This window comes from Colletotrichum fioriniae (assembly GCF_027942845.1).
Source record: "Colletotrichum fioriniae strain IMI 355084 chromosome Unknown scaffold_5, whole genome shotgun sequence".
Classification (NCBI taxonomy): domain Eukaryota; kingdom Fungi; phylum Ascomycota; class Sordariomycetes; order Glomerellales; family Glomerellaceae; genus Colletotrichum; species Colletotrichum fioriniae.
Genome location: NW_027076841.1, coordinates 2084308 through 2108823, shown reverse-complemented (window position 1 = coordinate 2108823; position 24516 = coordinate 2084308). Strand labels below are relative to the sequence as shown.

At 54.8% G+C, this 24516-nt stretch overlaps 4 protein-coding genes across 4 annotated transcripts; 3 read left to right on the top strand and 1 right to left on the bottom strand.

Moving 5' to 3' along the window:
- Nucleotides 1-6802: 6802 nt before the first annotated feature.
- N0V96_005216 (uncharacterized protein) lies at nucleotides 6803-7120 on the bottom strand (the record flags this gene model as incomplete). The annotated part of the gene is made up of 2 exons (XM_065757335.1): nucleotides 6803-7009; nucleotides 7115-7120. 2 exons carry the CDS (start codon nucleotides 7118-7120, stop codon nucleotides 6803-6805), a joined length of 213 nt encoding a protein of 70 aa, XP_065614104.1.
- A 3775-nt stretch (nucleotides 7121-10895) lies between these two features.
- N0V96_005215 (uncharacterized protein) lies at nucleotides 10896-19646 on the top strand (the record flags this gene model as incomplete). Its single annotated transcript, XM_053197630.2, has 6 exons — nucleotides 10896-11061; nucleotides 11116-11144; nucleotides 11202-11584; nucleotides 11646-18450; nucleotides 18502-19242; nucleotides 19296-19646. The coding sequence occupies 6 exons, from the start codon at nucleotides 10896-10898 to the stop codon at nucleotides 19644-19646; spliced, it is 8475 nt and encodes a 2824-aa protein (XP_053045001.2).
- Nucleotides 19647-19718: 72 nt separating this feature from the next.
- On the top strand, nucleotides 19719-23055 carry N0V96_005214 (uncharacterized protein; the record flags this gene model as incomplete). The annotated part of the gene is made up of 4 exons (XM_065757334.1): nucleotides 19719-20162; nucleotides 20214-20626; nucleotides 20686-21281; nucleotides 21335-23055. The coding sequence occupies 4 exons, from the start codon at nucleotides 19719-19721 to the stop codon at nucleotides 23053-23055; spliced, it is 3174 nt and encodes a 1057-aa protein (XP_065614103.1).
- An 870-nt stretch (nucleotides 23056-23925) lies between these two features.
- On the top strand, nucleotides 23926-24222 carry N0V96_005213 (uncharacterized protein; the record flags this gene model as incomplete). The annotated part of the gene is made up of 1 exon (XM_053197631.1): nucleotides 23926-24222. One exon carries the CDS (start codon nucleotides 23926-23928, stop codon nucleotides 24220-24222), a length of 297 nt encoding a protein of 98 aa, XP_053045002.1.
- Between the last annotated feature and the right edge of the window lie 294 nt (nucleotides 24223-24516).

Below are 24516 nucleotides of genomic sequence, written 5' to 3'. Positions count from 1 at the left end.
GGTGGGGGAAAGAAGAGAAGGATTCGGGGCGTGGGGGGAAAGACTCGCTTCTCGTTTGTGGTTTCTGTGGTACTTGGTTTCCATCTCATATATTCCCCCTTCGTGTTGTGGTAGACACATCTTCTGTGAGCTAGAGGACTTGAAACCATGACAGATACACTCTCAAGCTGTCAAGCGGTTATCATTTCAGACTTTATTCAATTTCGCTCCATAATTACTTTGGACAGTATATGGAAATTGGGCCAAACTAGGCCCCAAAAAGGGCCCAAAAAGGGTGTGCTTCTCACCACGACGCACCTCAAGATAGAGATACAAGGAAATTTCGAAAATTGAGATTCCCATATTTCGCACTTGTAAACCTAATGCACACCTAATTGGAAGAACTAATATTGATAGTTTAACGTTTCATAGCCCTATGGCAAGCGATGGAAGACGCGTCTAATCGAGAAGGGTGCGCCACGGCGGTAGTCTCGTCAATCGTGTCAATCGTATCAACCATCCACTAGGTAAGATAGCAAGTGCTGCTTATCTAAACGTGAAGGGCACATGAATCATGAAGGCTGTCCCGACCGTAAGATTACCAAGTCATGAACGGAGAGCGCCACCGCCGTCACTCGAGCCGGGCTGGTCAGCAACTTGGTACCTACACCTGAGGAATCCTATGGGAGCGAACTTGCAGAAACAACCAGCTTTTGAACGGATAGGGTAGCCGGTGAGCTGTGCTGTGCTGTGCTGTGCTGCTTCTTCTAAGCGCAGGCGGTGCACTTCATGTTTAGAGGAAATCCGGTATGTGGTTAGACGATCTCTATTAACCGCGATAGGAATACGATTGACGCAGCCGCGCGGGGCGGCTCATGATAGCGGCAACGCCGTACCCCTAGAGGTAGGTAAGACCATTCCGGAGCTTACATCCAGAGATCCGGACTAGAAGGTAGAAAATGAAAGTTACATTTGGTCCTGGCAAAGGGCGGCGGCTGGCCATTGCTTCTGCTGATCTCTAGTAACAAGCTTCTTGACAACTGGGTCATTCCTACTAGCACCCACGTGCCCGAGATGGGACTTTCTCTGGCCAAAGCTCTGTTCTTACTGTAGTGACAAAGTCAAACCAGTGCTTGGCTTTTTTGCCTATCAATGCTTGATCCAAACCCTGCGCGGTTTATGGGATACCTGAGTGCTTCCTAGTTGGCACCGGAATCCTTTCAGACTCCGCCGTAAATCTGTGGAAGAGTTTTTGCAATGTAAATTTGCTCATGAAAATTACCTCAGTTTCCTTACTGAGAGGGTACCGATCGTTCATTTACCACCGCACCGCGAGCGCTCCAAGTGCCGGAATCGGCTTCCCAGTCTCGGCTCCTGAATGACAACAGGATGATGAGCGTTGTCTTTGGCGCGCTGTTTTTCTGTCTCTATTTCTAATTGCCGCGTGGCTGTATCCCCATTCCTCCCGCTCACACGCGCAGAGAGGAAGAGGGAGGAGCACGACGGTTGTGGGAGGATCGCACGCTTTTCCCCTAGTGGTAAATGCGCGGGAGGAGGGGGCAGCCATCCAGAATTGGCTAACTGGGTACGATTCGCGAGACCGGGGTAGGGGAGTGGCACCCCGTTAGAAACGTCGGAGAGCGTTAAGGGGAAACTCGGAAATGAATGACGGGGTGGCCAGGAAATCACCGTAAACACCATTCCGTTTTCTGAATCCTTCTTCCACAAGCGAGACGGAGAAGGATGGGAAACCTGGAAAGTAGAACGTGTGTGGCGTTGCTTCCTCCCGATGATGTGATTTGTCGCTTAACCGCGCGAAAGCCAATGAGCACCACGGTTGTCGCGCAATAAGGAAACTACTGGGGCCAACTCCACGAACGGTTCGCACCGTCTGCCAGTTCGTTTCTTGACCAGGCAGCACCTTACCTTTGACAAACTATCGACAGCAATTGAAGATCTTGTCCTCAAGGATAGCCGAGCTTTCAATTACAAGAATCACTTGCCTGATGACCAAATTCCGCAGAGGCGAGGTGCAGCAGTACTTATTGCGGGATCCGCAACTTCCTCAACGGGAACAAGCCAAGGCAGCCGCGCCGGGTGCCGATGCCGGTCAGGAAGCGGGGCCCGGTCGCGGGTTCGGAGTGGGGCTCTTCCATCAAAGCCCCTCCCACCCTTTTCTCCTCCGCCCCTGTTCAGCCACACTCAATTGCAACAACGCAAAGAGAACTTTCGTTCTCATTCGGCATCAAAGGCGAGCTATGTCAGCATCACCCAAAAGCAGAAATGGCGAGTTCGCGGATTGCATGTATCGCGGCAATATTCTCTTGTTTTGTTTCAGCATGATTTCTTTGCAACGGAGTGAACAAACTTCCTTACATTTTCAATTACCTCCATATCCGATAAAGACCCCTGCACTATCTCTCACGCCGACTGGACGACTCGGACTCACGCTCGAAAGAAAGCTTCTGCCTGAATGTGCCCTTGTCGCCAAGAGGGTCAACCTCGACTTTTGGGCATCCTTCTATGCCCTGGTTCTACAGGCAAGGGGGACAGCAGAAGGGGACGGGAGGGGCTTTCAAGGTTGCCGCAGACGCATGCACTCAACTGCTTCTGTGGATCAACGCTTTCGAGAAACTGACGATGTCGCAGCGGCCGACCTGGATGAGAAAGGCAAGGGCCCGTCTTGGTGTCTTGGAGCCGCATGATGTGATGGCCCCCCCAAAGGTCTTCAGCCTCAGCCCTCGGTGGTGGGTATTCATGATCACCGCCGCATCCAACCAAGGGGCCGCTGGTGCATACAACGCGACTCAGATCATCATCAGGCATGCCTAGGGGGAGGGGGGGCTTTGGGGGCACATCGGATTCCTCGGACTCGGTTCTGTTATTGACACCCAGATGCTTAGCAGACAAGATTTCAGGAGCAGAATGAAGTCCAGCCAATGTACAATTTTTCAAGCAGAGTAAATCAATACCCACGATGAACCAACATCTGCTCCGACACTAACGTAACCTTCGCCCCCGTCTCCCGTCTAGATACGGCCGCACCATCTCGGCGGAGGAGAGGCAATAGCTGGCAATTCTTGTGAAGGAAAGAATTGGAGATATCTTCAAGCGGAGGAAGGAATTCGTTTCAGCATCACTAAAACTCCTTAGCGCACTCGAGGCATCATACCTACTGACATACCTTACCGTAGTGACGCTCCCCAGACTCTGTTCTCCGTCATTGACGTTGAGCAGGGCCGTCACCCCCTGATCCCTGTTGACTAACCCCAATGGGCCATGCACATGGATCTATTTCGGGAGATCCCCTCGTCGGCGGGTCCCGTTTTTCCGTCGCCCACAAGGGTGCCCCGTCTGCTTCACCTGCTGGGCAGCAGCGCCCTCACAGTGTCTCCTGCCCTCTGCCATCATCTGTGTCCCTCGTTTCCTGCCCCCAAATGTTTTACACACGAGGCAGTCACGTAGTCAAGTCGGTCCACCATTGCCTTCGCCATGATTCCTCACCTCTCCCACCTCGTCGTCACACTCCCCGGCTGCTCACCCTCCCATCCCATCCACCGAATCTCTCAGTATTTGCCGTTTCGGTCTCCTCACCCCGGACCTTTGCTGCACAGCAGGCCACCTGCGTCTTTACCCTACGCCTGCGGGGTGGCCAAGGCCGCACCAAAGACGGCCTGATCGAAAAGCCCGTCCTAGGCGACCTACCTTAGTCAGGGTCGCCATGCTGTTGGCTTCTGCAACCCCCAGAGCACTGAAACGGCCCCCGTTGTCGACGTCGTGCATCGGCTAGGTCATCGGGCCATCGCAGCTCTGTAGGCAATAGCAACGAGACACGTACTATTGCACACGACCTGGGCCGAACAGCAATCGTCTTTCTCAATGTCGTGGTATCCCAAGCATTCGACGGCTAATGCCGCGGGGCAAACACCAATCTTCAAAGCCGTTGTACGTTCCACGACAGCGCCGCCACAACGCGGGACAGCCACTTCGAGATCAGACGAACGAAAATAAGGCCTCAAAGAATGGCTTGGGATGAACCAAAGTCCATCCGCAATGAACGCTGGCCATTCAAGCTCCTCCTTTCAGCGGCGAAACGGGCTGCGAGAACCCTACTTTCAATGTCCGTGGCTGACCTCTACTACTTTCCTTACCTAAGGTAGGTAGGTGTACCTAGGCCACCCAATCCTCCTAGACACGCAGAAATAACCCAGTCGGATTCCAACAACCTGACAACCTTCAAGAAACAAACTTCTCACCAACGTAGATCTATATCCTTTACGAGGGTTACAGCAACTCGACCGTCGCAACCGCAACCCAACAACACCAATGCCCCCATCCTTCACGGTACGCCAGCCGTGCCAGCTCAACAACGCGCCCGTCGTCTAGTGTCTCCAGCTACTCGGTGGTCCGGCTCTCCCCTCACACCAAGTTCCGAAAATCTCACCACAGTGCAGTCGTCCTATCCTCAAGGCACCAAGGTTCTCACCTCATCCCGGGTCGACTTTTACCCGATACTCCATGCCTCTCACGCACACATACTCGCAAGGGAGCTGAGTCTTCTTGTCACTCACTGACCAAATCGAGAGGATACGCGCTCACTCATCCCGCGCCGCCCATCCACGGCTTACGAGAGAAGTGCGCAGCCAGTCCCGACACCTCCGCATCACCTCATACCGCTGCTCTCAGGTCCCCGCTCCTTCGTCCCTTTGGATTCGACGCGGCCGGAGACTATCCCAACGATCTTCGGTCCAATGCGGAAAGCAATTCGAAGTAGAGTAGACTAACATAAGCTCTCGGGGACGAATCAACAAGAGCGGCTCGCATAGTCTCATTAGGACTTTCGTACCCGGCGACAATTTTAAGGCAGCATCTCGAAGGATACATCCGTTCTGAGATTGACCACACCTACAGTTCGGGGCCTTTCGACAGTCATACCGGTTAGATGGTGGACCACCAAAACCAATTCCTCCTTCTCCACAATCTTCGCCTATTGAGGCCGCATTGAGACCCAAGCAGGGTCTTTGCAACTCCTTGACAGCGTAGATCTTTCCCACTCAGTCTAATCAGGATGACACCCAAAGTGGCCCCCTCTCGCCATCACGAAAAACCCCCGACGTTTCTCGCTGCCTTGGACCATCTCCACCTAGCCCTTGGTAAAGAAAGGTGGTTGACTGTAAGGGTAAAATTTTCGTAGCACCGGACATTGAATGTTTCCAACAAGATTCCAAACATGCGAAGTAGTAACAGTGCGGTCTGGGGGTATAGAACAGCGTTACATGGCCCCGTCAAACCCAAGAACAAGGCTTAGGCCTGCTCCACAGCCTCTGCTACCAGCGTCCTGGATCGCATGAAGTTTGCTACTGCTGCTGCTGCTGCCGCTGTTGCCCACAGTCATTCTCGTCTTGCCAAGGCATCTATACTGCAACACGGACTTGAGTGCTGACCCGATCAACCGGATTATCGCTATAGCCCCAATTGCAAACCACTTCAACGACACTCTCTGTTGACGCGAAACAGAGATGAAGATAGAGACGAGCCGCCCCAGAGTAAGCAAACTCGATCCTCCGTCGCAAGCGCCCAGAAATGGAGACACATCGCCTTGAAGGCCCCCGAATGTGACCCTGAGGCGTGTTGGTTTTCCTCAGTCCGCTGGCTGGCAAATCCTTCAAGTAATTAGAGAACCACGACAACAAAGACTGCTTCTTGGCGCTTGATTTGCAGATGTGAACCAAACTAGCCAAAACAAAGGGGCCAAGGCCCTGCTTCTCAAGTAGGGATTAGGGATTACCCTCGCAGGTCTTTGGAAAAACAGCCCAGCTATTTTCAGCCATTGACAGTGGCTTTCGAGTCCGGTCAATCGCAGTCCACGCTGTAGAGCTGAGCGGATTTGGTGTGGCTGGGGAGATGCGGCTAGTGCCGAGCTGCAGCTTGGTCACCAGGGTGGCCCATGATGGACGACGAGCTGGGTTTGCTGTCCATTCATCGGACCCCTGCCTACAGCATACCCCTCAATTGGATGGCAAGTCTGAGGAATTAAAGCAAGTGATGCTTATAGTTCAATCTACTTGACGCTGTCTTCTATGATAGCCCAGATGGAGCTCTTCTCTGTAATCGCTCAATCCTTCATCTTCAACCTACCCTTGCTTTGACTGCCAATCCACATCTAAGTTGCGATTGTAGCAATGCCTTCCATACTGCCGCAAACACCGTACTGATATAGCCAGTGGCCAGCGTCAAATCTGCTGATTGTCCAGCCCGGCGGTGGGTTTCCCTCCCGGCCAACTCGTACTGCCTCAACTCCGCATGGCTTGGTGTATGTAAGGAGGGTCGGCCTGACAATTAGACTGGAACTGTAGAGTTCCTTGTTGCAACTATCGCTGATAGTGTACTCCATTTCCATCTTGTCGTCATATGGCGTTCTCGGAGGAAAGTTCAACTTGGGCTGATCCCAATTTCGAGATGAAATGCTGCTCAGACTGCTGCCCAGACTGCAGCTTGAGCCGCAATCGTTGGACGAATCGTAGCTGCTAGTATCGCTACCTTCACTGCCGTAAGGCAGCTCCCGGAAAAACATCTCATTGTCAAGAACTTCCTCACTGATCATCCCCATGAACCATAAGTAAAGAGGTCTTACCTCCATTGCCAGCTGGTCAGAAGCGTCATCGACCTGCTCGTCAATGGAAAGAGAACCGACGCTGATGAGGCGCGGTTTGCGCTTCGGCGGAGATGCGGCGAAGCGAATGCGCAAGGCGTCAAATATGTGACACATGCCTGCTTCGCTGATGTAGACGTCGCACTTATCACCCTCCCCTACTGAGATCTCCTAGGTCTTGAAGCCTCCGATGCCGTAGACAATTGTGTGGACGGGCTCTCCTCGGAGCTCGTCTGGGAAAAGGACTTCAGCTGCACTTTCTGGTGTCAAGTCTGCCGTAACAATTGTTATGCGGTCAAGGTATTCCGATTTGAAGTCATCCGCGTCGTTAAACATCTCCAGGAGACTTTCCTCGCACATGACGTCTGAAACAATCAACTCTGAGCATTTACAAGAGAAAAGTGTAGGGGATAAAAGCCTTGAAAAATGGAGTACGGGTATGCTACAGTGCGTATAGATTCGGGAAGCATAGCCTTCACTTACACACATGGCAGAATATTGAGGTATTCCGAAGAGCATGCATCAGGCACCTGAACACGGTGTACCCTGTTGCTCCAAAGAAAGCGACATGACGCATGGTTCGGTCGACTTGAAATGGGAAATATGACTGGATGCTCAGGTGCAGACTGGGGCCAAATTTGATGGGGTGGTGTGGGATGAAGCTGTATACGACCTGGTTGTCGACCAGTCGGCCAAAGACCTTGGATTGGCGGCTTGCCATTTTCGCGGACGTGAAACACTGCAGCAAAGATCCTACCGCAGAGAAGCCCCGATGCGAGGGTTTGATTCGACGTTGAAAGGGACCGGTAAACAGTGGCGAAGCTGTATAGACCCTGGTTAATGCTTGACGCAAATAGGTGCGGCGGAGAGGAGTTCGAGGCACGGTAGCTACGCGAGAACCGCGAGTGTGAAGGAAATAGCCCGCGAGGAGACTTATGGAGCTGATACAAGAGGTTAGGGGCGAGTGGCGAGCCATGGCAAAGCGGATTGTGTGTAAACAATACCCGAAATGGCTGGGAAGATGGCGATTGACTGCTGCTGGATAGTGATGTGTTGTTGATACGAAGGAAGAGGCACAGCGGCGAAATCTCCAAGAGGCGCATATTAGGTTCGCTCCCAAGCTGCTGATTGAGTCTTCCAGCGGACGGAAGGATGAAGCCATCGATATCGGTCCGTTGGAAGGAAGGGCCCCAGGAGGATACTCGACCTACTGCTCTAGCAGAGCGTGATTGCAATGTACTTACCTCGGAAAGCATTACCAACGAAGAGGAGATTTGAAGTTGCGGAAGGATGACTGAGCAGGCGGAACCCCGGATAGAATCTGAGCAGTGATCCAAAAACGGGAAGCACCATTCCTTACCAAAGCTGTACACCATAAGGTGGTGCCATGCCAGTCAGGAAGCGTCCAGGGTCTCCGTAGTTGTCGAGAGGTGTGGCAGGACCAGTCCGGTCTGGCCTCGAAATGGAAAGATCGTCGAAGGCGAAGGAAGCATCACACAGAGCAGGGGAGATACCTGCCCTGTCTCAGGATGGACGCCCTGAATCAAGGTATCTGCACGCCGATGTAAGCGCGGAAGGCTTCTTCTGCGGCCATGACCTCGGCGGCGCGGTGGCTTGGGAAAGACAGTCGATGTTGGCTGCCTTACGGGTCCATAGAACGGGTACATGATGTAGGTAGCAAGGTAGCAATTGCGGCCGATGCGGTGGCATGCGGGACGAGTGCGAGAGACACAAAAGCCTTAGACGCAGTGTATGCAGTAATTCGATACACAGCACAGGGCTGAGATGACACGCTGCTATGTCGCCTCGGCTTGGCCTGCAGGTGGAATTCCCTCGCGGCGGACTGCGTTTAGCAGCGGAAGCGGTGCAATTTCCCACATTGTCACGTTGTGTTTCAGGTGTTGTCGGTATCAACTGATGACCAAGTTGTGGGATTCTAAGCAGGGAGTAGTAGTTAACATTGGTTGGCAGGGAACAGATAACGGAGTTTGAGTATGCAAAGACCGAATAGAGATGATGGCCGGAGGTGTGGGGAGACGAAAAGAGGATGAGGATGTTGATCATGTCAGGATGCCATGTGGATTCGGTCCCGAAGAAGGCAAAACGAAACAAAACGTGTAAAAGGCGAATACTCAAAGGTTAGGAGAGTCAAGAGAGTGTGCGAAGAGAATAGTAAAGTGGAGAAGACACGTGCCAACGGGGCCAACGGGAGTCGGGACTTCCATTGTGACTTGGAACTTGAGGTTATTCTGTTGCCTGCTGGGAGCAGCGGGACGATGCAGCGCGCGATGAGACGTTGATGCTGCGAAGATGCACCAACAGGCCCGGCTGTGTTCGCTGCCCGCCTCTCCGCCCCAGAAACCCCCTCAAGGTGCGGCGTGCGGGACACTGTACTGTCTACTGTGTTCGGGACGTATTCTGCCTGGGGGGTGAGAATCGGAGAAACACACCTGGGTGTCGACTTAACTTAGGGTGGGACCTCGGAACGTGCGAGGGTCGCTTATCGAGCCAATGGAACACAAAGGCCTTCCCCGCTTATCCTAGACCCACTTATAGCCTGTTCATCCCAGGCCCCATCGTGGCTGCGGCAACATAGCGCCCCAAAGTCCGTGACTAAGCCGAAAAGTCGCCTGGGAACCAACCAGCTTTGCAAGCGACTCCTCGTTCCACCTCTGCTTCTCAAATCATCCTCTCACGTCCAGCTTCTCGTATGTACGCACGTAGAATGCGAATGCACGCAGTACCTATTCACAGCTCAGTCATCATGTCAGACTCGTGGCTATCATCAACCGCTGCATGTTTTCGGCCAAGGCGAGACGGCTGAATCATTAGGCATTCAATACCCAAATGTCTCAATTCGGGTCGGCCAAACCGTGAGCTTGAGGGATTCGTTAGCACCCGATCGCGAATCAGATGGGACACCATAACCACGAGCCCATACGAGGCAAAAGCGAGATGGGACGAAGCTCAATGCAACTTTGACAACCGCAGCACCTGTAGTGTAAAGAAGAGATCTGCTAAAGCAAGACACGACGGAAAGCCAAGTTTGTTAGTTCTATACGCCATGGATTGTCTCCGCCTCAGTCAGCATTGCTTGAGCACCCGAGCTGTTCGACCGACTCTCGCCGATCCTGTACATGCGTCAATCAATCTCCTCAATTGGCGAATCCAAAGGTTCTTTGGCATAACTTGCCGTTTGACTTGTGCAAATCATGCAGATACTTTCAGCGACTTCGCCCTTGTACCTCGTATGTACCGTAGGATGAACCCCCTGGAAAGCCTCCATCTGACAAGGGAAGGATGGGCGGCATGACATCCACACAGACGCCGCCCCGTTCCAACTCTCCACCTCTCCGAACCTCGATCATAGCCATCCCCCGTTGGGAACGTCGTCTTTCTTCAATCACTCGTTGCAGAAGCTATCTTGTGTCCTTCAAAGCGCGGCTGTGAGGCGCTCCCCGCGCGATACACGCTCGTCTATTCTTCAGCCCTATCATCTCCGTCCTGCCGCTACACATTGGCATCCGCGCTTCTGCATTCCGTCTTACCCTTGTTTTGGTTGCCTACCCTTTTGCCATGGGTTCGGCCAACAATGCCTCCGTCAACATGCACCAGACTGCGCAGCGGCTATCGATGCCTCCACTTGCATCATGAGCACCGAAATAGTAGCCTCCGGAGTCATTCGGAGGCTCAAAACTGACCGGAACCTATCTCCGGACAGCTTCGGAAATCTTCAACGCGACACTCTCACTGGGGAGCCGAAAGTGCTCCATAGCGCAAAGACGGCCTTGCATGCCTCCAATGGCAGGCACCGATATCCAGAGGAGGTCCAGGATCGATAGAGGAGTATCAACATCTCCTCTTCAAACATATAAGCTTAGGTTACAGTTCGTCTCAATCTCTTTTCCTCATCACTCTCAACACATCATCTCTCATAGACTCAGTTCGACTCTTCACTTCATGATCTTCAACCAGCAAAGTATCGCAGAGTTCCAGTTTCAGGGTTCTCTCACCTCAACCATCACCTTTTGATTCAGAGCATCCTACTTGTTCGCGGAAGATTCCATTTCTTCCCTTGTCCCTGAACTTAACTCTCGATACTTGATATCATCTCTTTCCTTCCTGATAGCTGGCCAATTACCTTCGATCACGAAACTCAATCGACAATTATCCTTGTCGACCACTTCCTCAGCAGACCAAAGAATCCAGCCAAGCACATCAAGCTCATCTATATCTAGCTTTTCCAGCTTCGCAATCGATCAAAATGTCTGCCCGAGTCAACGCCACTGAGAATGACCCCACCGTCATCGTCGGCCTTGCTTGCCGAGTCCCTGGCGCTTCCAACCCCAGCAAGCTCTGGGACCACATTGCCGCTCAGCGAGATGTCCAGCGCAAGATGCCCGAGGACCGCTTCAACGTAGAAAACTACTGTGAGTATTTTCGTCCTCTCCAAATCAATTCACAGAGACTGACACCGTTTGTAGACCACCCTGATGGCACCCGCAAGGGAACCGTGAGTTGATTCTTCCAGACCGGACTTAGCAACTATAGACTAACGCAATAATTCTAGACGAACGCTCGCTTCGGCTACTTCCTTGAGCAGGATATTGCCGAATTCGACAACTCCTTCTTCGGCATTTCTGGAAAGGAAGCCGATGCCATGGACCCTCAGCAGCGTTTGCTGCTCGAGGTCGTCTACGAGGCCTTGGAGAACGCAGGTATCTCTCTTCAGGACATCAGTGGCTCTCAGACTTCCGTCTTCTGCGGTAGCTTCACCAACGACTATCTTTCCATGACTGGCAAGGACTTGACGGCGAACTACCCCATGTACCACGCCACTGGTACCGGTAACGCCATTCTGTCCAACAGAATCTCTTACTTCTACAACTTGCACGGAACCTCCATCACTCTTGATACCGCCTGCTCATCTTCTCTTGTCTGCTTCCATCTTGGGTATGTTTGCGTTCGTATGGCTCTCCATCGGGTACTATAGCTAACATGCTTTCTTCCCTAGCAACCAATCGCTGAAGAATGGTGAGGCTGACATCTCCATCGTTGTTGGCTCTGCTCTCCACTTCGACTCCAACATCTATATCACAATGACGGATCTTGGCATGCTGTCCACAGATGGTCGCTGCCGAGCTTTCGATGCTTCAGGAAGCGGCTACGTCCGTGGTGAGGGTATTTGCGCAGCCATCCTCAAGCGCCAGAGCGCCGCTGAGACTGCTGGCGACAACATCCGCGCCATCGTCAGAGCTACTGGAAGCAACCATGATGGCCGAAAGAACGGTATCACTTTGCCCAACAGCGTTGCCCAGGAGGACCTCATTCGTTCCACTTACGAGCAGGCCGGTCTCAACCCGCTGCACACACAATACTTCGAGGCACACGGTACCGGCACTGCCGCAGGTGACCCGATTGAGACCCGTGCCATCGGCGCAGTCTTCTCCCCCGGCCGAAGCAACCCCTTGTACGTCGGCTCCGTCAAGACCAACATTGGTCACCTCGAGGGTGCTTCAGGTCTCGCAGGTCTCATCAAGACTACTCTTGCGCTTGAGAACGGACAGATCCCCCCCAACATGCACTTCAACAACCCGAACCCGAAGATCATGTTCGATGACTGGAAAATCGCTGTCCCTACCAAGATGACTCCTTGGGAGGTGCCAGAGGGTATTGCCCGAAGAGCCTCAATCAACTCTTTCGGATACGGTGGTACCAACGGACACGTCGTCTTGGAAGAGTACAAGCAGAATGCTGCCCCCAAGACCCGCTCCGTCACGGTTATCGAGAATGGCGTTCACGCTCGCCCGTACCTTGTTCCGCTCACCTCTCACTCCGCAAAAGCTGGTGAGCTCACTGAGGAGACACTGAAGAAGTACCTTGAGCAGGGAGATGTCAACGTCGCCGACCTTTGCTACAGTCTTGCCACCCGCCGCACTCTTCACGGCCAGCGTTCTTTCGTTGTTGCCAATGATTCAGCATCACTAGCCGAGCAGTTGACGATTGCCCGCCCTGCCGCCAAGTGGACCCTGGCCAACAAGTCTTCCCCCAGGCTTGGCTTCGTCTTCACCGGCCAGGGTGCTCAGTGGTTTGCCATGGGTCGCCAGTTGATCGAGGAGAGCCCCTTATTCCGCCAGAGCCTGAAGCGCTGCGACAGCATTCTTCAGGCGCTCCCCGACAGGCCTGAGTGGTCCATCCTCGAGGAACTCTGCAAGACCAAAGAGACTACTCTTCTTGGTGAGACCCTGTACTCTCAGACCATCTGCACTGCTTTGCAGCTCGCCCTGCTCGAAGTCCTCAAGGCTTGGGGCATCACTCCCTCCGCTGTTGTCGGCCACTCCTCGGGTGAGATGGCCGCTGCCGCTGCTGCCGGTATCTTGACTTTCGAGAACGCCCTCATTGCCGCCTACTACCGCGGTCGCTACATGTCTGCCCCCAATGAGAATGGCAAGCCCGGTGGTATGATGGCTGTCGGCCTCACTGAGGCAAAGGCTCTCGAGGAGCTCAAGCCCTACAAGGGCCGCCTTTGTATCGCCGCTGTCAACTCCCCAAGCACGATGACAATCAGTGGTGACGAGGATGCTATCCTCGAGCTCAAGGACAGCCTCACAGAGAAGAAGGTCTTCGTCCGCCAACTTATCGTCAAGCAGGCCTTCCACAGCCACCACATGAACGCCTTGGCTGGTGCTTACGAGAACGCGCTCAAGAACTGCAAGACCTTCACCACCCAGAAGCCTACTTGCCGCATGTTCTCCAGTGTCACATCTCGCCTGGCTGACTACGAGTCAATGGGACCCAAGTACTGGGCTACCAACATGACCAACGCCGTCCGATTCTCTGACGCTCTCACCGGCATTCTTCTCGATGAGGAAGACGAGCAAAACGTTGACGTCCTGATTGAGCTTGGTCCCCACCCTGCTCTGAAGGGCCCTGCTCGCCAGACCACTCAGTCTCTGAAGCTCGACCTGCCTTACATCGGCTCGCTGACTCGTGGTGTTCCCGACTTCGAGGGACTGCTCAACCTTGCCGGTACACTGTTCTCCCTCGGTTACCCTGTTGATCTTATTGCCGCCAACCAGAACCTGAGCCTGGGAGCGGATGGCAGTCTCGTCAAGGTCGATACCGGAGCCAAGCTCACGGACCTCCCGAGCTACACCTGGGACCACCGCAGATACTGGACCGAGACCCGCTACCTCAAGGAGCACCGTCTTCGCAAGTACCGTCACAGCCTTCTCGGCCACATCATCCCTGGTTCTATCGCCAAGAACCCCAAGTGGAGAAACTACCTGCGGTTGAAGGAGCTTCCCTGGCTTCAGGAGCACGTGGTTGATGGCAAGGTTGTCTTCCCTGGCGCTGGGTACATCAGCATGGCTATTGAGGCTGCTCTTCGTGTTGATGAGGTCGAGAGCGCCAAGATGATCTTTGTCAAGGATATCGTCATCAAGAACGCCCTTCTTCTCCCCGAGAGCGATGATGGCGTCGAGATCTTGCTGGAGCTCAAGCCTGTCACGCTTTCAGCCAAGAGCCACTCGGAGACCTGGTACGAGTTCGCCTGCTACTCATACGACGAGAACAGCAACTGCACCCAGCACTGCCACGGTCTTATTAGCACCGAGAAGGGAGAGCCGGCCCCTGTTCCTGAGCCTGTCTCTGGCTCGATCAACCTCGGCGAGCTGCTCAAGAAGACCAACCGGTCCGTCACCAGCGGTCAATTCTACAACCAGCTTGCCGGTCTCGGTCTCGAGTACGGCGAAAAGTTCCGTCTTCTGAGCGGTTCTGTTGAATCAGGCCCAGGTTTTGCTCTGAGCGACCTCAAGTTTGACCCTAGCTCTCTTCCCCAAGAGCGAGGCGACGAGACTGTCGTCCATCCGACCCTGCTTGATGCTTTCTTCCACGTCATCTTCAATGCCATTGAGTCTCGCCTTGGTCGCCCTCTCGATGAGCCCTATGTGCCATCCTTCTTCCGAACCTTGAAGATCTCTGGCGAGTTCTTCTCGTGGGCTCAGTCCACTGAGGCCAAGTGCTTCCAGGTTGCGTCTTTCACTCAGCTCCCGTCTCCCCGGGTGGCAATCAATGACATGATCATGCAGAACGCAAGCGGGCAGCTGATGATGGAGATTGGTGGTCTTGAGGTCACTTCCCTGGGTCGCGAGATGCCAGAGGGCAGCGGCCCTCGCACTCTTTTCTACCAACAGAGATGGCAACCTTGCTTCGACTTGCTCGGCAACGCAAAGGGCAAGAGCCTCAGCGATGTTGTCGACATCTTTGCGCACCAGTACCCTGACAGCAAGATTCTTCACATCACCTCGGATGTCGAGAAGTCGAAGCACGTTCTCTCCGCCCTCGGCGGCACCAAGAGCGAGCGCCGCAGATTCCACAACATGGATGTGTGGTCTCTCAACGGTGTAAAGCTTGGCGAGGAGTTCGAGACCTTGTCCAACAACACGAACAATCTCATCAACGTTGTCGAGCCCCAGCCTGATAGCTACGATCTCGTCATCGTCAGCGAGACCGGCTCCATCAACGCTGTTCCTTTCATGAAGGACACCGGCTGCATTATCTTTGACGGCCAGAAGGGATCGGTTGCTGCCGACCTCTCCGAGGTCTTCTCTAGCCCGATCTGCACTGCTCTGCAGAAGAAGAAAACCGCGGCGCCCTTGACTGGCCCCATCTCAGTTGTCATGCCTTCTGGTGATGCCTCCCCTCGTGCTCTGGCCATCTACAACGCTTTCGAGTCTGCTTTCGGCGGTCGCATTATCACGAGCACTTTCCCCGAGATTGCCGAAGCTGGTCTGTCTGCGCTGGCTGATGATGTTGTCGTTCTGGCCACACTCGACGAGATCATTGACAACGAGTCGATGTTCTCGGGTGTCCAAGCCCTTCTGGGAGCCATCCAGAAGAATGTCATCTGGCCCCTTGAAGGTGCTACCTTTGAGTCCGAGAGACCCGATCTTGCCATGATCATTGGTCTTGTCCGCACTGCTCGCAGCGAAAACGACTCTTCTCGCAACGTTACCTTCGACTTTGGCAAGAACACCGCTGCCGAGACTGTCGCCTCGAACATCCTTCGTGTACTTGACGTTAGCTTGACCGAGGACGAGCTTGCAGAGCGCAACGGAGTTGTCTACATCCCTCGTGTCGAAGCCGATGATGGTCGCAACTCCAAGCTTCGCAACGGACCTGCTCGTGAGCCTCGCTTGGAGGCTTTCGGCGAGCGTCGGCCTCTCAAGCTGACCTTTGGCAAGGTCGGTCTTCTTGACACGCTTCACTTTGCCGAAGACGAAGAGATCATTGACACCGAGCTCGCTGCCGATGAGCTTGAGATTGAGGTCAAGGCATCTGCCATCAACTTCCGTGATCTCGCTGCTTCTCTTGGTATCATCGATGACTACAAGCTTGGTGATGAATGCGCTGGTATCGTCTTGCGCGTCGGCTCCGAAGTCAAGGACTACAGTGTCGGTGACCGTGTGGTCGCCTGGAGACCTGGCCAGGGCGCTCACCGCGCCATTTGCCGCAACCCCGCCACTCTCTGTCACAAGATCGATGCCAACATGTCCTTCACTGATGCCGCTGCTCTGCCGTGCATTCTTACTACCGCCTACTACTCCCTTCTCGACACCGCCCGCCTCCAGAAGGGCGAGACCGTCCTCATCCACGCTGCCGCTGGAGGTGTCGGACAGATGGCTGTTCAAATTGCCCAGCGCGTGGGTGCCCGCGTCCTCGTCACGGTCGGATCCCCTGCCAAGCGCCAGCTCATGAAAGACGTTTACGGCATCAGCGAGGACTGCATGTTCTCCTCCCGTGATGACACATTCGCAGCTGGTGTAATGCGCGCCACGAACGGCAAGGGTGTTGATGTCGTCCTCAACTCCCTCGCAGGCAACCTTCTCAAGGAGACTTGGGGCTGCCTCAACGCTTTCGGTCGCTTCATCGAGATCGGAAAGCGTGACATTCACGAGAACACCAAGCTCGACATGTCTCCCTACCGCAAGAACGTCATGTTTGCCTCGGTGGATCTCATCACCATGTTCGAGAGGAACAAGTCACTTGGCGCTCGCGTCTTCAGCGAGTGCTGCGAGTTGGTGAACAAGGGAGAGATCAAGCTGCCTGCTATCCTCGAGGTTTCTTACCAGGATGTCATCAAGGGTTTCCGTCTCTTGCAGATGGGCAAGCACGCCGGCAAGATTGTCCTGTGCCCTTCCAAGGACGACATGGTCCCCGTCATGCCTACTAGCTTCCGCAACACCATGCTCTTCAGCCCCGAGAAGACCTACCTCCTTGTCGGTGGTCTCGGCGGTCTTGGACGAACCCTCGCACAATGGATGGTTCGCAAGGGAGCTACCAAGCTTGCCTTCCTTTCTCGCTCTGGTGCCGACAAGCCAGAGGCCCAGGCCACCGTCGACTGGCTGGTCGAGCGTGGCATCGAGGCCACCGTCTACCGCGGCGACGTCGCTAAGCTCGCCGACGTGCGCGCCTGTGTGGAGTGCATCAGCAACCTCGGCGGTATTTTCCAGGCCGCTATGGTTCTGCAGGATGTTCCTCTCGAGACCATGAACTACTCGCAGTGGAAGCGTTGTGTCGAGCCCAAGGTTCTCGGTGCAAAGAACCTGCACGAGGCCTCCCTGGGTGTCGACCTCGACTTCTTCGTGTGCTTCTCTTCTGTTGCCACGGTTCTTGGCTCTAAGGCGCAAGCCAACTACTCGGCTGCCAACGCCTTCCTCGACGCTTTCATGCGCCACCGTCGCGAGATGGGTCTTGCCGGTACTACCATGAACGTCGGAGCCGTCTCCGGTGTCGGTGTCGTCAGCGAGAACGCCGCACTTGCCAAGATCATGGAGCGCTTGGGCATGGACCCTATCAACGAGGAGGAGTTGCTTTACCAGCTCGAGGAGGCCGTGAAGGGTGACCGCAATGTCAAGACCACGGCCCGCGGCGTCGATGCTCATCAGATCATGACCGGTGTCGGTCTCATCAAGCCCGATGTTTACTGGGCGGCCAAGCCTCTTCTGAAGAACTTGTACTCCAACCACGACTTTGGTGGCTCCGGAGCTGCTGGCAAGAGCCAGAAGAACGTCATGGCCATGCTTCGGGAGGAGTCCGATCCCGAGAAGCGTACCGACATCGTTCTCGACAACTTCCTTGACAAGATCGCTCAGGTCCTTGCTACCCCCAAGGAGTCCATCATTCCTTCCAACCCTCTGTCTGCCTATGGTCTCGATTCTATCGTCGCTGTCGAGTTCAGAAAGCACTTCCGCAAGGAGATTCAGGTCGACATTGCTCTCTTCGACATTTTGGGCGCCGCCAGCATTACCGCCCTCGTCCAGAAGGCTGCCAAGATGATTGTTCTCACTTCCGCTGCCAAGGAGACCGGCCCTGCTGATGCAAAGGCGGAGAAGAGCAAGGGTGCCGATGCTGAGAGCGCGGAGAAGTCTGCAGAGACCTCTGCCATGGCCTCTGGCGAGATGACAAAGACCAAGACTTCTGCCGGTACTCCGATCGCTCTGTCTACCTTCCAGTCTCGCCTCTGGTTTGTGCACTCATTCCTGGAGGACAAGTCCTTCCTCAACCTGCCCATCGTCATGAAGATCAAGGGAAGACCTGACTTGGCCGCACTTCGCACCACCATGTACGAGCTCGTCTCTCGCAACCCTTCGATGCGCACCAGCTACTTCGAGGGTGACGAGTTCGCCCAGCAGGAGATTCTTGAGGACTTTGATGTCGATGTCTCCTTCCGCGACCTCTCCCGTGAGACCGACCCTGAGCAGGCTCTTGAGGAGTTTGTCAAGTACAACCGCAAGATCGAGATGAACGTTGAAGAGGTAAGTCTAGCAATACCCCATTCCTTGCGACTCGTACTAACAAGCCTACAGGGCGAGGTTTCCAGCTTCTCGCTGGCCAAGCTTTCCGAGGACGACTGGGCCTTCATCTGCATGATCCACCACATCTCTATCGACAGAGGTAGCATGAAGGGCATGATGAGCCAGTTCGTTTCCCTCTACGATGCAACTGTTCAAGGCAAGGACCTTTCGACCGTTCCCTCGCCCGAGTTCTCCTACGTCGACTTCTCCATCTGGCACAACGCCCGTCTCGCATCTGATCTCATGCGACCTGACCTCGACTGGTGGAAGGAGCGCCTTGCTGGTATCCCCCAGGCCAGCAAGCTGCTGCCCTTTGCTAAGTGCGAACGCCCTCAGCGATCTGACCCGCGCCGTCTGGCTCTCAAGACCAACTTGAACTCTAAGCTGTTTGCTCGCATGAAGCGTCTCGCCGCACAGGCCAACGGAACACCCTTCCACTTCATTCTCGCTGCCTTCAGAGCCTTCCTCTTCCGCTACACCCAAGAGAAGGACCTTGTACTGCTCATGGTTGATGGCAACAGGCCCCACACGGATGCTGAAGACATCAACGGATTCTTTGTCAACCTGGTTCCCATCCGAGTCGAGGATGACTGCGAGGGAGCGACCTTTGACCAGCTCTTTGCCAACTGCAAGCAGCGAGCTCTGGAGAGCTTGGCTCACTCTGGTGTTCCCTTTGATACCGTGGTCGATATTCTGGGCGCGAAGAAGACCCCCAGCCACATGCCCGTCGGCCAGATCGCCGTCAACTACCAGGTCAGTTGAACTCCATAGCACCTAGCCTAATGCCTCTTACTAACAAGAAATAGATCCATGGCCCGACTCCTACATACTCCACCTCCGACTTCCAGATCAACAGCATGGTGACGGATGATATTCCCACTGCGGCAGACATGCAGCTCGAGGCACTTGAGACGTCTGACCACGCTCTGGACCTGCGCATCGAGTACTCCACCGCACTCTACAGCGAGGCAGACATGGAGCGCTTCCTTGACAACTTCCTCACCTTCCTGTCTGGTTGCATCAAGGACCACCGCCAGCCCATCGAGGAGGTCGGCATGTGTGGCGAGGTTGAGCTCAAGACGTTGGCAAACGAGTTTTGGAACACTGAGACCCGCGAGAACCAGTGGGAGGGAAAGAGCGTGTTGGTACGGAAATAAGCGTGTCCTATGAAACCTACAAAGTATTTTAGCTAATACTTTTTCTCTTTAATAAAGGACAAAATCTCCCAAATGGCACTCGAGCATCCCCAGAACACCGCGATCAAGACGTCTGACGGCTACAGCATCACCTACAAGCAACTGATCCGAGACGCGACCAGCGTGGCCTCGGAGCTTCTTCAAGCAGGCGTCAAGCCCGGTGACCACATAGCATTGCTTGCTTTCCCCGGCGTTGACGCCATTGTGGGTCAGATTGCATCTCTCATGACCAGGAGCTGCTACGTCGCTCTCGATACCGACTTTGCTCAAGACCGTCTCTCCTTCATGATCTCGGATGCCGGTAGCCGGGTTCTTCTAGTTGGCCCTGGCGCCGAGTCGCTTGCCAGTGACCTCACTTCCAAGGCCGTTGTTGCTCCTAAGGTGATCAGGATTACTGAAGCTGTCGGTGCTGCTCATTCTTCCACGCAGTTCAGCCCTCGCGAGGCTCAGGATCCATTCTACATGATCTACACCTCTGTAAGTTGCAATCCTTCATTGTTTGGTACAAAAGACTAATGAATTTTTCAGGGAAGTACCGGTACACCCAAGGGAGTTCTCCTGACCGAGGAGAACACCCACCAGATGCTTGCGACCCTGAACAAGGACTACTGTTTCACTTCGAAGGACAGATTCCTCCACCAATCATCCATGTCTTTCGATCTCTCGATTGTGCAGATCTACTCCGCTCTGACGGCTGGCGCGACTTGCTTGATTGCTGCATGGGAGACTCGCAAAGACCCTCATGGCCTTGCTTCTTTCATGGCGACCGAGGGTGTCACAACCACCTACTTCACCCCGACCCAGTTTGCCCTCCTTCTCGATCTCAACACTGAGGCTCTCAAGAAGTGCAACAACTACCGCGTCGCTTACTTTGCGGGAGAGAGATTGCCCGTCCGCGTAGCTCGCAGCTTCTACGACCTGAAGACCCCTGCGACTCTCTAGTAAGTAGAGCTGTATCTGCTGCCAGCATCTCGAGTCACAGAGGCTAATGGCTTTACAGCAACACCTGGTCCCCATCGGAGCTCATTGTCCAGACTTCCATCGCCAAGATTGAGTACCCCGCTGATGGCGAAGTCAGCCTGCCGATTGGCTTTCCTATGGACAACTGCCGTCACTACATCCTCGATACCAAGGGAAACCCTCTCCCCGCTGGCATGGTTGGTGAGCTAGTCGTAGGTGGCTCCCAGGTCGGTGCCGGCTACCTCAACCGCCCCGAGATCAACGCCAAGTCCTTTGTTGAGAACCCCTTCGCCAGCGTCGAGGATCGCAAGCGAGGCTGGACTAGAATGTTCAAGACGGGCGACCGCGGCTGCTTCCGCACTTCTGACAAGCAGCTTGAATTCCACGGCCGCATTGCCGGCGACAAGCAGATCAAGCTCCGTGGCTTCCGAGTCGATCTCGGCGAGGTCGAGCAGCGCATCTTCCAGGAGTCGCAGTCGCAACTCGTTGATATTGCAGTTATTGCTCGTACCGTCGAGGCCGGTCAAGAAGACCTTCAGCTGATTGCCTATGTGGTGCCCAAGAAGGCACTCGGTGCCGCCGAGAAGCAGGCATTCGTCTCGACCATTCACCGCAAGATCAAGCCCCATCTCAACGGTATGTGATCCGATACCTTTCCACTATTCAACGACTCCTAACGCTCTTCACAGACTACATGCTCCCTAACGCCTACAACTTCCTGACCAAGCTGCCTGTGACCATTGGCGGAAAGGTCGACCGCCGCAACCTCCTCAGCAGAGACCTCGAGCTTCTCTACCCGACAACTGCTACTACTGCCAAGCCTACCGGCGCAGCCAACGGCACTTCTTCCAGTGCTGGCGATCTTGAGACCTCCGTCATGGGTCTCTTCCGCGGCATTCTGGGAGACAAATACTCGGATGTGAACGACAACTTCTTCCAGCGAGGCGGCCACTCCATCCTCCTCGTCCGTCTCCAGGCCAAGATTAAGAAGCAGTACAAGATCGCGCCCACTCTGCCCCAGATGATCAAGGAACCCACCGCGGCCGCTGTTTGCGCCTTCATCCGTCGCAACAAGGGCGATGGTTCCGGCGGCAAGGCGGGGTTTGAGAACGTCATCAGCTGGAACGTCGAGACCAAGCTCCCCAACGATGGCCGCTACATCCCGCGGTACGGCGCCCCGCGCGTCGACCGCGATGAGCTCTCCAAGTTTCTGATCACCGGCGGCGAGTCCTTCATCGGACTTCACTTGCTCGCCGAGATCTTGACCAGCAAGCCGAATGCCACCGTCTACCTGCTCGGATCGATGGAGCGGATCGAGACGTCCGTCGTCGTGAGCGAGCTGACCAAATACGGCCTCATCAACGACCATAGCAAGAAGGGCGTCGTCTTGACCGAAAAGGACGTTCTCGGCCGCATCAAAATCGTCCCCGGCACCCTCTCCCAGCCCGGCTTCGGCCTCAGCAAGTCAGCCTTCCGCATCCTAGGACAGACCGTCGAGGCAATCTACCACCTGGGCGGCCACGTCTCCCTCCTCAAGACCTATTCCTTCCTGAAGCCCGTCAATGTCGCCCCCATCTTCGACCTCATCCGCCTCGCCGGCACGGGCGACCACCTCTCCGAGATCCACTACCTCAGCACCTGGTCCGTCGCGCACCTGCAGTCCTGGTCCCAGTCCAAGCGCACCCGCGCCGACTACGTCACGGCCGAGGAGGACATGTCCCACTTCCAGCCGCCGACCGAAGACGAGTTTGGCTACTTCAAGTCCCGCTGGGTCGCCGAGAACCTCCTCTGCCACGCCGCCTCCCGCGGCTTTCCCGTCACAATCACCCGCGCCTCGGCCGTCACGGGCTCCTCCCACAACGGCAACCTCGACCCAGCCGACGAGTTCACCCTCCGCATGATCCTCAGCATGATCGAATCCGCCAAGGTCCCGCAGATCGGCCAACCCAAGCAGCCCGGTTTCGCGGTCGACGTCGTGCCTGTCGACTACCTCGCCCAGGGCTTCCTCGCGCTCACCTCAGAGAAGGAGGCTCTCACCTCCAGTGCTACCAACTACAACAAGCCGCACATCTACCACATTGGTAACCACTCGCCCCTCAAGCTCGCCGACCTGCCCGAGATTATCGCGACGCTGCGGGCCGACGGTAAGCGCGGCGAGGTCGTCTCGCTCGACGAGTGGCTCGTGTCCATGGACAAGGGCAACGCCGACGAGGCGGCCGTGCGCAACACCGTCCTGAAGGAGTACCTCGCGACGGGATATGTCATGTTCTCACTCGACAACAGCAAGACGTCGGCCTTATTAGAGAATTTGGTGCCCGGGCTCGACGAGAAGTGTCCTGCCGTGGACGCCTCGTTCCTCGGCCAGCTCTGGCAGCGAATTAAGAAGGCCGAAGCCGGAGCTCAGGCATAAGGTGTAAGAGTGCTCGTGATGAATGGGGCTTGAACTCGCTGCCTGGTGTGTGAGGGTATATATTGAAGCATATGCTTCTGGCTGGTTGGCTGGGTGTATCATATTGCGTGGGTGGTGGTTGTACGATACGTGGCTGTACATTTCTTTCTCTTTGTTTTTTTATTTCTTTTGTATTTGCACAAACCCAAGATTGTAATGTTTTTTGTATTAATATCTAGACTGTACTTGTATCAGGGCTAGACGGAGTTGTCTGTTTTATTACCTACTAGAGCTAGATTGTAAAATGATGTTATCTTGTACCAACTTTGGCATGAGCTCTTCCCATGATGAGAGCCCGTGAGGTATGCAAATGTAAATGGTGCTCATCTTTCAAGACGACAAGAGGAAAGCAAAAAGGTACGTATCTTTTCAGGGTCCGCAGAGAAAAAGCCAGGCGGGGTGGCGGGGTCCGTTCGGTGAGGTCGGTGAGCGATAAGCGCATGGGGACCCACTGAAATTTTCTTTGGGTTCCAGGTTTCTTCGTTTCCCGTCGCCTTCGCAACAGCTACTTTTTCCCTCCCTTTCTTCACCGTCGCCCGAGTTGAAACGATTCGAGGCCGGAAACCCCCCCCCTCCAACGCAACACCACCGCACTACCTACTACATTTCAATCAGAACGAAAGAAGGTACTCGGGAAACGGTTGAGACAACGGCCGCTTTTCCTGAATCATTTCTTCCACCGCGAACGAAAGAAAGGAACCTTCGAAACCCACCTGCCGAGAGCAACGTCCCGACCGGAACCAAACACCACACACATACACACACACACACACACACACACACACACACACACACACACACACACACACACACACACACACATACACAAAGATGGCACAAGGCGGCGTCAAATCCGCCTCGCGGCCCGCGCCGACGGGCAAACCCAAACACAAGCAACTCAAGAACGCCTCCCGCGTAGCCAAGCCCCAAAAGGCGAAAGCGCACTCCTCAGCGGACAAGATGCAGAAAAAGATGGCCGCGGGTCTGACGTCGCGGACGGAGAAGCTTCTGGGCGAGCGGGCGGGTCATCTGGAGCTCATCGGCAAGGGGAAGAAGGCGAAGAAGGAGGAGAAGAAGGGCAAGGGGGGGTTGCAGGCGACTAAGGGGGGTAGCCGGAAGTATGGTTAAGACTGGGCGGGCGTTTCTCTTACCAACCTACCTCTCGAACCCTCCTCTCCTACTGGTTTTTGAGGGGTTTGGTGAAGGGGGTGCCGGGGGAGACGGTTTGGAGTTCTTTTGGTCTTTTTTCCTCTGCTGAGGAGGATCGATCGACTGGAGGGAGGAGGGGATGATGGTGAATGGTCAAAGTGTTGGCTGAGATGAATGGGTTGAGCAAAACGAGAAGCGTGGAGTATTCTCCAAGGTGAAGCCCAGCGTCTGAGAGCCTGCCTAAGACAAGGCCACAACAACTACGAAAAGGAA